A 15,936-nucleotide genomic window follows, 5' to 3' on the forward strand; every position below is an offset into this window, starting at 1 on the left:
TTACTATTTAATGATTGTTTAGTTTTCATGGCAGGAATGTTAAGTTAAGTGAAGTTCAGTCAGAAAAAATATAATGTGAAGTTAGCTACCATGTGAGTGATTAGCCATAATGAGCGATATTTTAAAGTGAGTTTCACAGTTTAATAGAGATAAGGAGAATAATTTGTCTTGTTAAAGGGTGTTCTAAAGTAATTGAACCCATCTATATTGACTTTGACAAAAAGGAGACACTTAAAGTTTGAGATACAAATGTGGTAATACAAGAAGTAATGTGTGTGAATCTATAGCAGATTGTACATTAAGAAACAAAGTACAGAAAAATAGTTCATCTTGTCAGTTGGATTCTAAAGTAATTGAATTAGCCTGAGTGAACTTTTGACAAGAAAAGAGAATTATTTAGAGTTTTAGATACAGTTGTGATATCTTGTAGTGTAAAGAACTTTTGTACACGTGTTTGACTTGTTTTAAATATATTATTTTAAAACAAGTGGATTGTGTGCTGTCCGTGTATTGTTTGAATTTATTGCCAAGAAGTCACAGACACCTGTAAAAGAATCCAACTCCACTCATATACATAAAACCCTGACATAAAGCATAATATATAAATGTCTAAATGAAATTATTCTAAAAATTTTAGGTATAATTTACATCGATATAAAATTATATATTGATTTTTGGTAAATAAATATTTTGGTTGTCAAAATATACATAATTGTAAAAATGAAAAACATAAAAATCAATAACTGTAGTGCTATGAGCAGGATTTGAACCTATGCAGAAAAATTTCTGTGGGTTTCAAATCCCACACCTTAATTACTTGGCCATAATATTTTAGTGATAGTGTAAGTCAAAGATTTTAGTCTCTCTGAATTTCTTGAGTAATTAATATGGAGACTTGGAATATCTTTGTTATTTTAAGTTCTACAGATATATTTTTTATACCAATGAAAAGAAAACAGAATTTTGCTTATTTCAAAAATGATTGAGTAGGACTTCCCATAATAGAAATAAAATATTTTTTCAAAACTTGGGTAGAAAATGCACTTAATAAATTTCCTACCATTCAATCATTATAAAATGAAAATGTATAACAAAGCAGAATATAAATGTGAAGAAAAATGCACATAAATAACTTAATTTATTATATTATATACTAAAAGTATAGTATGTTCTTTGTCATATCAGCTATTTTAAAATCATTTTACAACATAAATTCTTACTTTATAGATATTGTTGCTGCAGCATGTGAGATTTAAATTTCACATAAAAAAAAAATTTGTAACATTTCTTAGATTGGTCAAGGGACCAGTAAAATAATTAAAGTAGTAATTTCTGCTTAATTACCAAAGTAGAGGTCTATAAAGTAGAATGTTTGAGGGAAATTTATTGGGTCAAGGAATCGAGTCCCCCTCCTTCAACATTTGGGGTTACAGCCCTTACAGTTCCTACGTGCCTGTTGCTTTACCGATTTGCTGACACAAAAATTCATGCTCATCAATTATTGCAGACAACAACTATTTCTCATATATCTGTGGACACTGCAGCACATTAGCACTGGATGAAGTGCTATGTATTAGATACAGTGGTAGCTCTACTTCTTATCAACATAAATAGATTCAGAGAACAATCAATGCATTATTGCTCAGTTGCTTGATAAATCATCTTGACATATACAGTAGGAGTTCATATTAATAATTTTGGTCAGAACACCAACTTAGCAAGCATCTGCTTGAGGGTTTTTCTCAACAACACAGTCAAACCACACCTAACAGCTAGCCCAATTTTGTTAACAAGTGGTTATTGAAGTTATCTCCTTGATTAACATGGATCTGCCCAGGGCTGTAAAGCAAGCTATCTATTTTTCAACTAACATATTAGCTTTAGCCTACCTAATAACATAGTAAATAATGATGAGCTCATACTGATTACCTTTATTAGAGTTTTGACAGAACACAAGCTATATCCAGGGGAAGTTCATTAAGAGGAGAACCTGTACATCTCTGACATGACTAGTGCTCTAGATTTTTTAGTTTATACATTTTAATAAATTCCAACATTGTTTGAAAGATTTGAATTTTTACCTCTACTGACATTTAGATATAGTAAAATACATTAGGTACAGGAATAAGTTTTTTTTTATTTGTCTCCCCTGTTTAGGATTGGAAATGCCCAGTAATAATGTTTTCAGCTGGAGTTGTAGCTTCTTAGCTCATACAGTATGCCATTTGGAAATAGATAACAATGTTTATTAACTACTCTTAGGAGCATGGTTTGATAAATTTTTTCCATTGGTAAGTACAGTATTTGGAGTGACTAAAGCAGCTTTTGAACAGCAGCCTGAGGCAGCTGAATGACAGAATTATTTTCATTCTCCTACTTGTTCTTGAGGGGCTATTCTTTACAAGTTAGTTTAATTGCTGTGCACCAAAGTATCTGGTTGTCGAAACACACTAAGAGTTGTTTGGTTCTGTCCTACTTACTGGTAATTGCAGTTTTTATTATTTTATATATATATATATATATATGACTGCTTGATTTAAATTTGATACGAGAGTTATGATTTAGATAGTTATTAAGTGCTAGTATTAAATTTAGTATTTTTAGAAGCAATAATTTATCACGGGTTTGTTTATGTAACTGTGTACAAATCATACGTTGTGTAGTTCACTAGTCGGAGATTGTTATATTTTTATGTCATGTCTCTTGAACCTTCTAAGTTTTTCACACTGTTTAAGTGAGTATTGTTAGATCATAATGTTTAGTAGTTTGTAGAAAGTTAGATAATATATATAGGTGACCAAGTTAGTGCAAGTAAGAAGTTAATGAAAGTAAGACAAAGTTAGTGAGAGATATAGACAAATAGATCTAGACTGTATTTGTAAATATAGCCATAAATTGTGTATAATGGTGATTTTTAAAGTGTAACAATTGCTTATTATAGTGTAATAACAGATTAGAGAAGAATAACAGGCCTACAAACTTAAACTTCATAAAAATTGTTTTGGTTTTAATGATGGATTTTCCATAATTCAGCTACACAGATTTCGAAAATAATATTCATTTTTTCTATTACATGAGTATTTTTTACAAATCGGGAAGAAAAAACTTACTTAGATCAAATTATTATTTCGTTTACCACAATGAAATTTTTTTGTGAAGTCTGTTATTTAGTCCCAACTCTACGTGTTGTGGTTTTTCTCTTATCTATTGTGTTATGATATTTTGTGAAAGATCTGTATGTGGTGGAAAAAAAATGGTTATCAATTTCGGATTCAGTATATAGGAATTGCTGTAGCACATGTAAAAATTTCCAGACCATAAAACCATCACAGGCTTGTCAATTTAGTTCTAAAGTAATTGAACCAGACCATGTGAACTCTTGGTGAAAAAGAGATGATTATTTAAAGCTCTGGGTACAACTGTGGTGATTAACTGTGCAACAAACATTTGTATATATGTTTGACTTGTTTTGAATATAATCATTTTAAAACAAGTGAATTATGTACTGTCTATTTATAGTTGAAATTTATTGCCAACAAGTCACTGACACCTACTGTAATGAATCTGGCCCTATAAAACCTGACACTTGTACTGTATGAGGGAAATGGTATTTTGTGTTGTACAAGTAATTTCTTTAGAAATTTTAAAGTTTATGGTCATAGTTGTTGGAGAAAAGAGTTGGTGATTTTTATAAACTTGCAGCTAGACAACAAGCTTTATTACATAGATGACAACAATTCTTTGATGGGGTGTAATTCATTTATGTATGGATGAGGATATCTTTAAGACTTCTGCTGATCCAGAAGGAGACAATGGGAACTTGAGGAAATATTTTTCTAAGGCAATCATTCAGTTATAGTAAATGAAAATATCTTATTCAGAATGTGGGAAATGTTTCTGAGAGTAAAGTGATAGCTAAGAACAAAAGAAATCCTGTTTGAGACCTTACTGTTACATTGTTTAGGGATAGTTTTTCATTTAGCATTATTAGTTTTTTTAATCTGTCTGTCAGTTTTGGTACCTTTATATCCTCATTGTAACATGTGTTACAGAGATCATTGGTGTGTTTTCTGTAATTTGTTTCATCTGAACAGATTTTCTTTATTTGGAAAACTTGACTACAGATAATATTCCGTTTAGTGTGAGTGGGGTGGCTGCTGTTATAGTTAAGATATTGAGGTCTGTCGGTAGTTTTTCTGTAAAAATCATTGTGTAATATTCTGTTCTTTAAAAGGACAGTGATGTCGAGAAGCTTAATTTGGGTAGTGGAGTGATTGAGGGTAAACTTGATTGTTTTGTGGAAAGTATTGGCATAGGAAATAAAGTCTTTAAGTGATTCAGAACTGGCTGTTTATATGAAAATTATGCCATCTATGTAACATTTCCATGTATGAGGTTTTATGGGGCTTTGTTGTGAAATTTGGCTTTCAATATTAATTTACATTCTGGAATCAGTGATTTTCAATCATTAGTTTGTTCTCTGTCAGAAAAATATTTTTTTTGTCCATGTATTGTGAATTCTCAATTTTTACCTCTAATTTTTTTATATTTATTACACTGGAAATGAGAAACATTTATAACAATATATTGAAAGTTACTCAAAACACTTCTGGATTTCCATGGTGGCCTGCATTACATCTCTGAAACTTCACTTTATCTCAAACTTTGCTTTACCAAGTCATTCCCTGTTTGCCTCTGAAGAACAAAGATACACCTTTTGATAGAGCTCAGGTAATAGGGTAACATATTTTTGTATCAGTATGTGGGTGATTAACATGCATTGTGAATTGTGACAGAAAATATGGTACTTTGTTTAGCTTTAAAAAATACAAGTTGCATCTTACTTAGTTTTTGAATTAGTTGGAGTTTTATTCTGCTCATAACAGAGTTGTTTTACTCTTGTAAATTTGAAAGGTAAAAGACTTGTTTATAGGTAAGTAGATACTGGCCTAGCTTTTTGTTTCTTTTGAGAGCCTTTACTATTGTTCAGTGGCTTGGATCTAAAAACTTGTTTGTTTTTACAATGGAACCTCTTCATTCATACCAATATATGATGGGATCCCAAATATCAGCAGGTATGCTTGAATCTTTCAGTGGTGCAGAAACATTGGTATTGGGTGGAGAAGTATTGCACTGACATCTTCAGGTTTCCATATGATACCAATCCTTATGCGTCATTGCTTTGGAAGTGTGAGAATTGCACAGTGTGTATAGGAAGTTTGTGTTTAAGATGAACAATTAAGTAGTATTGTTCTACTAATACAATACATCTATTGCTTAATATGCTAACAAGTAGGAGGGTACATATTTCTAATATCTATGTTTTGACACCTTTGTATTATTGGAGTATTCATATTAGTGGAAATTATATTCTAAACAATATAGCTAGTCAGTAATCTTGTGGTAGATAAGCTTTCTTCTCTGATTTAATTTTCCCAAGTGAATAAGCATCTCTAGATTTCCAAGTGAAAAATTGCTTTTTGTAGGATATTTAAGTTTGTTGTGATACTCAACATACAATTTCTTTTTCAGCCTTTGATCTTTTTATTAGTCACCCATATTAGATAAAATAGATTGCTTGTCACAAGATTGGTCACATTTTTCTATGCCTTCCATCCACTACCTATTTTAAAGAAGGTTCTCCTCAAGATTAGGGATTTATAGTACTCTGAAATATCAGATGACCCCACAAAGTACTCTTGTTCCTGGTTTTCCCTCCTGAGTCAGTTGTATATGTAGGCAATATCATTTATGTTGACCAGTAAATGTTTATAATGATAGTGATACAAAGGCTGTTATAGGATCCTTTAGGTGCTAGTCAGCATTCAGTCAGGTAAAAGTAATGGAGTATTTTCATGTGGAAAATGTACAAATTAAATGAAAAATTGTATACAGTTGTTTGAGACATACTGATCCATTGGAACCCATGCTGAATGAGGGTAAGAACCTGTGTTATTCTCCTTTGGAACAGTTAAGTCTTTAGTTGCCATCTATTTAAGAATATTTAGTTTACATTGATATTGTATTTTACTATTTTTTGTTGGTAAGACTTAAGTTTGCTCTTTGAACTGTTCATGACCTTTCCAGAACAGTTTCCTTTACCAAACTTCAATGTCATCGTGAATATTTTGTGTTTATATTCTATATATAATTTATTGCCTTACATATAAAGGTTTTATGCTCCTGTTATTTTGTGGATGGCATCAGATGTATATGCAGTAAAGTTTATAATTGTTTTTTATTTTGAAAATAAATTCTAATTTCTATATTTCAAATATTCAATTTTTCATAAGTTTTGAACTGCATGGGAAGGAAATCTTTCCTTCTGCTTTTCCCCTTTGTCATGATCTAGGATTGTGAAGGTCCAACATAATAGACCATCAGCAACCTTGTATTTTCATAAAACTGAAATGAAGGTGATGATCATTATTATTGTATAAAGTGATTTTTTGTTTATCTATTTTAGATATTATGAATTTCAATGAACTTTTTTTTTGTGTTGGGTAGGTCAAAATGTGTAAGTCACAACCTTTTACAAAATTATATGATGATTGTGACATTTGTTTTCTAGTTCTTCCCTCTTCTCTAATTTATTTATCACCCCTACAAAAACGGTAAATTACTTGTTATGTTATAGATATTACTGAGGCAAAGCATAATTTTTATATCCTTCAATGTTATTTGTTTACAGAGCTATAAACTAGAAAATCAGACCCACTTGCCACAACCATCTGTCACATTTTCTCCTTCACAAATTGCCAGTAGTTCTCTCTGAAGTTTTGTACTATGTTATTTATAACCAATAGAAAGTAAAAGATTTAATCTATCAAATGATGTATTATATTATGTTGTTTATTTATTATTTATTTCGTCATTCAGTTTCAAATTTGTTCTCACAAGAATCACATTGACAAGCTTTGCTGCTTTTAAAGGCTCTTATGCTAAAGTTAGAAAGCCAAAAATATTATGTTTGTTATCATACATTGTTTTTTTTTGTATTTTATTATTTTGTGTTCTTAGGTACATTATTTACTTAAATAAAAATTATTTAGTGTAATTGTACCATTAATATAAAAAAAAATGTAGGCTTAAGTTTCATTGACATTAATATAACAGAAAAAAAAGAAAACCCAGGTAAATACTGTATTTCTTTTTTATCGTGTATATTCTTTATTATTGTAAAAGTAACTAAAGTGTAAAAATCAGAATATTGTTAAGTTAGATAAGGTAAGATAATGAAAAAAAAAGTTTTTTACAAGGTATGCTTACAAGCAGCTTGTGCATTATATCATTTAATACAGTAACTTGAGCTATGCATTCTCCAAGTGATTTACAACTTTTGTGATGGGATTATTAATTAGGCAATATAGATGTATGCTGTTATGAGCCTGAAGCTATTTAGGATAAATAAATGTGGTTTCCTATTAACATTTGCAGTCATTCTAGAAAGAAAAAAAGGGTAATTTAGATTTATTTCGTAATTTTTTATTGTGGTTTCGAAGTTGGGTTTAGAATTAGGGGAGAAAAATAGGGATAAAACATAAAGTTTTTCTGAAAAAAAGTTTGATATTTATTTAGGATTTCAAAGATTATGCCAATGAAATTTTAAAATTTTGAGATGAAGAAAATCATTTTTAATCTCAACATAAAAATCAGTTTGCACTCAAAGCAGTCAGCAATTTGATTCCATATATTTATAGACATATTTTTAGTAAAAATACTTAATTAAAAATTCAGATTTTTTGTGTACAAAAGACTTGTAATGTTTACTGAAAACTTGCTAAATTTTATTAGGTACATACATTAAGTACTTTCAGACTTATAGTATGTATACCTTCATGGTAATTACAAGGTTGTGTAAAATACACAAGCCTGTTGCAAAAGTGGTATCCATTTATTTATGGTTATTATTTTTGTTTAAAAGGTTGTTTTTTTATCAAAAACATAAGGCTTAATTTTTTTTATCATCACATCTTTAAGAAAAGTTTAAGTTCTTCACACTGAATTAGTAATTTTTTTCATTGCATAATTTATCTCTAGGTAGCTACTAATACGTTTATTTTTCTTTACATTTTTGCAGGTGAAAGTAATTGTCCCAAAAGGCCAGATGAGCCAGTCAGTGTTTGCCATGGAATCTTGTGTGAAAATCCTTGAATACTATGAAAGGTTTTTCAACATCTCTTATCCTTTGACAAAGCTTGGTAGGTTCATTTTGTATCTGATTTGTGCTATAAAATGTTTTAATAAGAACTTGTGTTGTACTGTATTTTCATTATTTTGAAATGAAAATATTCTGAAATGTGATGCTATAAATTGTGAAATCAGAACTAAATGTTAAAATTCTGCATTTGATTTACATAAATTTTCCATTTGACTGACCAAACGATTTTGACAGTCATGACGTAAAAACTTCCATATTTTAATAAATTGCTCATTGCACTGTACAGTTATGATCTTCTATCTTCCAAGAATGTTAATTACCATAACTACATGTTGAATAAAAGAAAAACATTAAGCTTAAATTGGTAACAACAAGTAAAAACATTCACATATGTATGTGTGTGTGCAATAAAGTATTTGATTTCAACTTGTATTGGTAAGCCTCATTTGGTAGGTTGCTTATTTAATCTTGAAAATACAGACAAAGTTTTAAAATATTAAATTTTTGCCCAGTAAAGCTCCTCTTTAACCCTATCCCTGTCCTGTGAATCACATAATGCCCAGGACATGATGCTAAAGTGCTCGAGTATCATATGTGATATGAAGCTACAATTATTTGATATGTAGCTGATGCTCATGAACGTGGCAATAGGAACTGGTTGTTTTGGTTCAATGTATGAGATTAGAAGAGAGCTTCATATGAGCATACACTAATTTTCCATCAAGTGAATAATGTTTTTAAAAGAAACAAAACAAGGTTTATGAAATATCGATAGTACAAGAAATTACCTAAAATGAGGAAAGGGTTAAAATGCTGACTGAAACTTTTTAGTGAAATCTTTTTTAATTATAAATGTTTATTATAGCCCATATGGTGTGTGAATATTTATATCATGTTACCTCCACCCTGCAATAGTGCTTGCCTGTTGTACCTCAAACCAATTTGTTTTTCAAGTCAAAAACTGTATGATCAGACAGGTCATGTACAAGAAAGTAATAATATTGTTAAAGATTATCTCAAAGAATCACAAGCAATAGAAATAAAATGTTTACTAAAAAATTCTGTAAACTGGAAAATAAACTCCTGACCAAGAAAAAATGCAAAATGTTAAACAGTTCCATTCTTTTTAACTGAGGCATAGCAGATCATAGAATGGCTCTGAGTGTTTTTTTCAAGTACAAACCTCACCCTTGGTATTGCTGGTGCACAAAAATATAGCTAATAAAAAGGAAAAAATAGTCTCGTACGTTAATATAGTCTAATCCTGCTTAAAAAAATTTCAAGCGCTACAGCTATTGAGGATTGCCTCTTGTTTAATTATCTTCTTGGTATATTCTGGACATTTTGTGGAGAATTAGTGTTCCTTAAATAGAACAACTTTTAAAACTGAAAAAAATATAACCAAATTATCAAAAACATATCATTAAAAGATTATTATGAAGAAACTTGAAATATTACTTCCTATAAGGTATTGCAGTATTTAGAGCTGGACATAGTGCTGCTATAAATAGTTTGTTTTACGTAGCAGTGCTATGTTTCTAGGAGCGACTAATCGATTGACACTACATTCTAAAATTCATAGTGGTTGCAGGTAGCATCACTACATTTTCATTTGTGCAAATCTCTATTCGCTACATTTTTAATAGAAAATATATTTTATAATAATTTGTATATTATATATGATTATATCTTAAATATATATATATAATTATATATACATTGTTTTGGACTTAATTAGGCTAGCCTGTGCTATCTCGTATATTCAGCTAATTCAATTCGTAGCAATGGCTTGCCGACTATATGTGACATAATATTACATAATATTTATAAAGCATCCTTTGTATTTGTTTAAAATATTGTTATATATTTAATATTTACTGCTTATATGTTCAATTTAATTTAATATTAACTTAGAAGATTTATTAATTAATTTTTTAAAATAAAAATTTAGTTTAGAAGTACAATGGGCTCTCCTCCAACACGAGGGATATGTTTCTCGAGCAAGCCATATTGGGCAAATCCGTGTTGGAGGTACTCAATACCATATAGGATTAACAGGGATACGGGAACATAGCCACCGTAAGTCTCAAATAAATGTTTATATATGGATTTTTTTACACATAAATGAAAAGCCCTACCTTATACAGTATTGTATATGAACTAAAAATATAAAGTCCTAAACATAATAATATTCACATGTGATATCCTGTACCTGTAAATGAAAGTATGTTAAGTGAAATAATACAGTACTGCATTTTATTGTAACACTCACCTATGAATGATGAAGACAAAGACCTTTTGTTGATGAGAGGAAGACTTGTGATGGTGATGATGGCAATAGATTTAGAGACTGAGAGGTTAGTTTAAGGCCAATGTATCATCAGAAAATTTGGCCTCAAACTCCAATGAAGCAGATGTAGAAGTTGATGGGATGGAGTCAGAAGGCGTTACATTGGCTGACTTGGGCTTAATAAAGTCGGAGCTTTTCAGCTGTTTGGCTTTCCTCCGCAACTCTTTCAAGATTTCCTTGTAGGGTGCTAGAATGTCATTAAATCCTTTTTTAAATTTTAATGCTTCCCTCCATTATGGGATCCATATTTACAGCCATTTCTGCGACCTTATCTGCCTTGCCTACGAAATCAGACACAGCCTTCGCTGTGTGAGGATGGGTTTAGCAGGTTACGTCTTTTAAGCATCTTCATCACTATCACTAGAGGCTATCAGAGTTTCAAGTTCTTCATTTGTTGGCTCTTGGTAATGGGATTCCAGCAGCTCAACCACCTCCTCATCTTACATATCAAACCCATCACCTCCGATATCTTTAGCGAGTCTTATAATATCTGCAACTTCCTTCTCAACTGTCGGAAAGACATTGAAATCATTCACAACTTTAGGCCAAAGATGAAGCCAGCAGGCATTTATGGTAGACTCTTTCACATCATCCCACAACATTTGGTGATATTGATACAGTCTTTAATGTTATAAGATTTCCAAAACTTTCTTATGTTTTCAAAAACACTGGAGTCTATAGCTTGGGTTGCACGTCGGTAGACATTCCCTGTATCTTTATTACTCCTTGGTCCATAAGTTGCAGGATGGGTGTAGTATTAGGAGGCAAAAACATTATCTCCACGTTAGGATGATTGAATTGCAGTGTGTCAGGGTCATGGACAGGAGCATTATCCAAAATTAGAAGAACCTTAAAGTCGAGGTTTTTGTTCACCAGGTATTCTTTAACTTCATGCACAAAATGATATTGCAACCAGTTGTTGAATAGCATCCTAGTTACCCAAGCCTTTTTATTTGAACACCAACAACAGGCAAATGTCACTTATTCTTGCCTTTTAATGCTCGTGGGTTTGTGGGGTGATACACTAACATAGGCTTGCATTTACAGTCACCTGATGTATTCCCACAAAAAACAAAAAGAGCCTATCCTTAAAGGCCTTAAACCCAGATGCTACCTTCTGCTCCTTGGTGACGTATGTCTTGTTGCCCATCTTATAAAAGAGCCCTTTCTCATCTGCATTAAACACCATTTTTAAAGGCATATCCTTTTTCCTTAATGAGTTCAAGGAACCACGACTTGAACCATTCAGCTGCATCGCTATTGGTTGACCCAGCTTCACCTTGCAGCTTCACATTATGCAGATTGAAGCGTTGCTTAAATTTGGCAAACCAGCCTTTAATTGCCTGAAACTCATTGATGTCCGCAGCACTTACACCCTCATTGGAGACTATGTATTCTTACAAACTATGTGCTTTCTCACATATAGTTATGCTATCAACAACAGAGCCTTTTTTGTTCACTGATCCACATGTTCAATAATTTCTCCATTTTTTTCCATGAACGGATTCCTCCTAGGCACTTGAGAAACCTTAGCGCTTATAGGGGCAGAAGCCTTAACACTTGCACAAATTTTCTCTTCACTCCTACTAATGGATGCTACACTCATCCTGCCTTATAAAGGATCTAAATTTTCTCAGCTAATGTCATAACTTTATGCCTTTTATTTGCCTCACTTACATTTGGAGATTCTTTACATTTCAAATACATACTGCTATCTAAGGGTAATTACAAAGAGCCGCAAAAAATGGCAAAAATAAATTGCCTACATGGCACTGAACTTAGCCCGACCACTTAGACATGAGGTGGGGATGAAATGAGGCTTGGGAAGCTGAAGATTGTTTATTTCTAGCCTTACAAGTATCCTTTACTGGGCATGTTACAAGTTTTTGTCTTACATTCAGAATTTTTATTAAACTACTTTTTATTTATGTTATACCAATATATATAGCATAAAATCTTAGCTAATAATCCATATTTGAATAGTATATAAGTTTTAAAGCAATATTTAAAAAATCATGAATTTCACCTAGTGTTACAAACGTGACACATTTTCTCTTGGTATCTTCTCTTTTCTATTTTATCCACCACCACCCTGTAACGATGAAATGAAACATAAATTACTCAATACAAAATCATAATTGCTCAAACAAACCTGGTTACAGAGCTATCAAATAGAAAATCAGACTCCTTCTGCCACACCTGTCACATCTAATTTTTCAGGATTTTTTAATAGTTCTCTCTTATATTTAATTATATATCATCTTTAACCAATAGAAAGTGAATATTTGCATTACTCAAATGATGTATTATACAAATTGTGTTCAGAACAGATAATGTCAATTTCACTTATAATACCCAGTTTATTCCATGGGAATGTTAATGACTAGCTTGGATGAACTTGTGATGGTTTTTGTTGTATAGTTAGAAAGCCAGAAAAATTTTGAGAGAGGGAAAATTGTCTGCTTTTTGCATGTTATTTAGTACATTATTTAATTACATAATGTAATTATAAAAAGATATATGCTGTTACAAGCTTAAAGCTACTTAGGATAAACAAATGTAGTTTCATGTTACAATTTGAAGTCATTCTAGAAAAAACAAAAAAAAAGGTATTCTAGCAGAAATTATTGAAAATATAAGATATTCATATAAACCAGCTAGTTTATATTTCATGTCAGATAATTAGTTAAGAAAATACCAGATATATTATATACCTACATGTATGCAGGGGGTGGTTCAAGGGGGTTTGGCTGAGCCCATATTTCTGATACGGTGCTTTTTCTTTATGCATGTTACATCACGGACCAACCTTTTTTTCCTCAGGCCTCAAGTACAGGCAACCCAACGGTTGATTTATCTGCTTTTATACATCAAGAGATCAAATGCTACAAGGGCTGACCTTTGTCCCCTGACATGTCCCAGGCTCCTCCTGAGCCAACTGAGCCTTTACAGGCTGATGAGAACTTTGATCGTATTTTTCCACCTTAAGAGTTTGCCATTCCTTCACATTCCCAACCTGAGGAATCTCCTAGGCCTAATTCAGTATTTATGGCTTTTGTGTCTCAGGTTTGTGATGTTTTATTCCTTTCACTTATTTCTTATTCACCTCGTCCTTCCTTATTGCATGAACAATTTTCCCAACCCTTTTTGGTTTTTATTCCCTCCCCTGATATTCAGGCTCATGCTGATCAGTTTGCCTCGCAATTGAGTGAGGGGATTAGCATTCCATACCTCCTGAGAACTTCTTATCAGTTCTCCGTTTCTTACAATTTGGTAGTCTATCCCTTTTTAAATCAGCAGTTGTTAGGTTACTTTTACCTATTTGGGGGTGGATCCCAAATCAAATGTCAGTCTTACCGATGCCCAATATTCTCACCTGCATCATACCCTTACCAATCTCTTATGGTGTCTTTCTTCCATACACCTCCTAACTGAGGCTCTCCACAGAAATCCTGAGGAGTTTTATGTAGATACCTTTGGCTTTCTCTCCTCCACTTTAGCCCACATATCATCTTTGGCTCCGGTGTACCACACGTTTTTTTTGTTGTTGTTGGGACCTTATAGGTTGTGATGCCATTTTGGCTTGGGTCCATTTACCCTCAACATATCTCGGGGATTTACGTATGGCCCCATTTCTGAGACATTAAATCTTTTATACGGTCCTGGAAACTTTCAAGCCTCAGAAGAAAATCTGGTTTCACCCCTCAAGTTGCTTCGTTATGAGCTAGTTTTGTCTGTCCATCTTCCATGGAAGTGTACTAATGCAAGTGGAAGGTATTTTGCAGTTGTTCTGCTACCAGGGGGTTTCCCCCAACAAGCCTATCATGGTATGTGTGGTATGATTTCTTACGTAGCTCTTCAACTGTGCATCTTTGGTCTCTCCACTTTCCGGATATCAGGTGGCATTATCCCATACGTTTTGTTCTTCCCAATACCGTAGGGCTTTTACTTCCTTTGTTCATGCATTCCTTCCAGATACATTGCCCTCCCAGGCATCCTGCCCTTCCAGATTGGGACATTAATGTGGTTCGACATTCCATTACTTCACCTCTGTTTGAACAACTTTCCTCGTGTTACGTGTTTCATCTTTCCCTCAAAACATCTTTCCTTCTTCTCTTAGTCTGTAGACATTGAAGGTCGGATTGGTTTGCCATTGACGTTTCACGTACCCTTTATCACCCTAGCTATCTTCTCCTTTATATGGAACATTCCTTTTTCCTAAAGACCTCAGCAGCTTGGGAGGGTTGTTCCTCTTTTCCTTCTATTTCCCATCTTTACCCATGACTGGATCCGGATAGGTTTCTGTGTTTGGTCAGGGTTATTTGTTGCTACCTTCTGGGGTACACGTTCCTGACTCTTTGTCCCCTGGCAATCCCCCTCTTTTCATGATTTTTCACCTTCTACCCTTACTGATTGGGTCTGCCTTTTGGTTCAATTGGTCTGTTCTTTCCTACCTTCATTCTCCTGGAGTTTGTTCCAGGTGTCTTCAGACACCTCACTTTTTCCCTTGCTTCTTGTCTTCATCTTCCAATGGAGGAGATTCTACAATCTGGCATGTGGACCACTCCTAGTACATTCATCTTCCACTACCCACTTCTTATCATGGTTTCCTCTTCATCAGGGTTTTGTCTACCACCTGTAGCTGTTCTTCAGACATTGGTGTGACTTTAACTGGTAAGTTTTTCTTCACAGTTTCTTTCTTTCAGGGGCCTTTATCTACTTTTTTTATCAATGGATCCTGTTCCATGATGAGTGGTGCCTGACCAGGTACTCTTTAACTCTAAATTTGCACTGTACAGCCATATTAACTTGTGCTTTATCTTCCATGGCCATTCCTGGACCATTCCACCCATAGACTGCATGGGTAAAGCAGAAGGGGATTGCTGCCCATCCCTGCCATGCCTAGAGTGATAACTTGGTATGGTCTGCTTTTCAAAATAAGGTTTGATGGTCACCCATTGCACTGTCTCCCAATGCACTTGAGCATGGAGACACCCTACTGAATAAGTTTCACACAATAACCATTCAGTTACTGAATAGGGCAATGGTGTTCTGTGGGTGTAGGTGATGTAGTATCCTCCTAATTGCGATAACCAATATCACGGAGTGAGAAGTCAGAATACAGTTCACCCCTTCGATTGGGAGCCCTCATCCTACCCTCGCATGGATGTCAGTACCCCAATCAACATAAGTCCTCACATAGTTCAGATTGTCTATCTTCCTCCCTCGATTTCCTCCATCTGTGTTGTGTGTCACAGTAGTGAAATGTGGGATTGTTACAATTCTGTCCTTGACTATCCCTCCTTCTCTTCTTGCCATTGGATTGTCCTAGTGTGTACCAAAGTTGGGTAGTTGATTCTATACACCTGGAAAAAAGTTAAGCACCCCCGTGTTTTTTCAAGTGATTCAGATTCGACGTTCTTGT

General features: G+C 33.2%; 1 protein-coding gene across 1 annotated transcript in view; it reads left to right on the plus strand.

The window, feature by feature from the left end:
* The window catches only part of LOC106466747 (endoplasmic reticulum aminopeptidase 2-like), a 175,947-nt gene that overhangs the window by 35,353 nt on the left and 124,658 nt on the right, over nt 1-15,936 (plus strand). Inside the window, 1 exon segment of the mRNA XM_022394821.1 lies at nt 8,081-8,201. Coding sequence (XP_022250529.1) covers nt 8,081-8,201 — 121 coding nt within the window.

The sequence above is a fragment of the Limulus polyphemus genome, unplaced genomic scaffold (genome assembly GCF_000517525.1).
Source record: "Limulus polyphemus unplaced genomic scaffold, Limulus_polyphemus-2.1.2 Scaffold2368, whole genome shotgun sequence".
Lineage (NCBI taxonomy): Eukaryota > Metazoa > Arthropoda > Merostomata > Xiphosura > Limulidae > Limulus > Limulus polyphemus.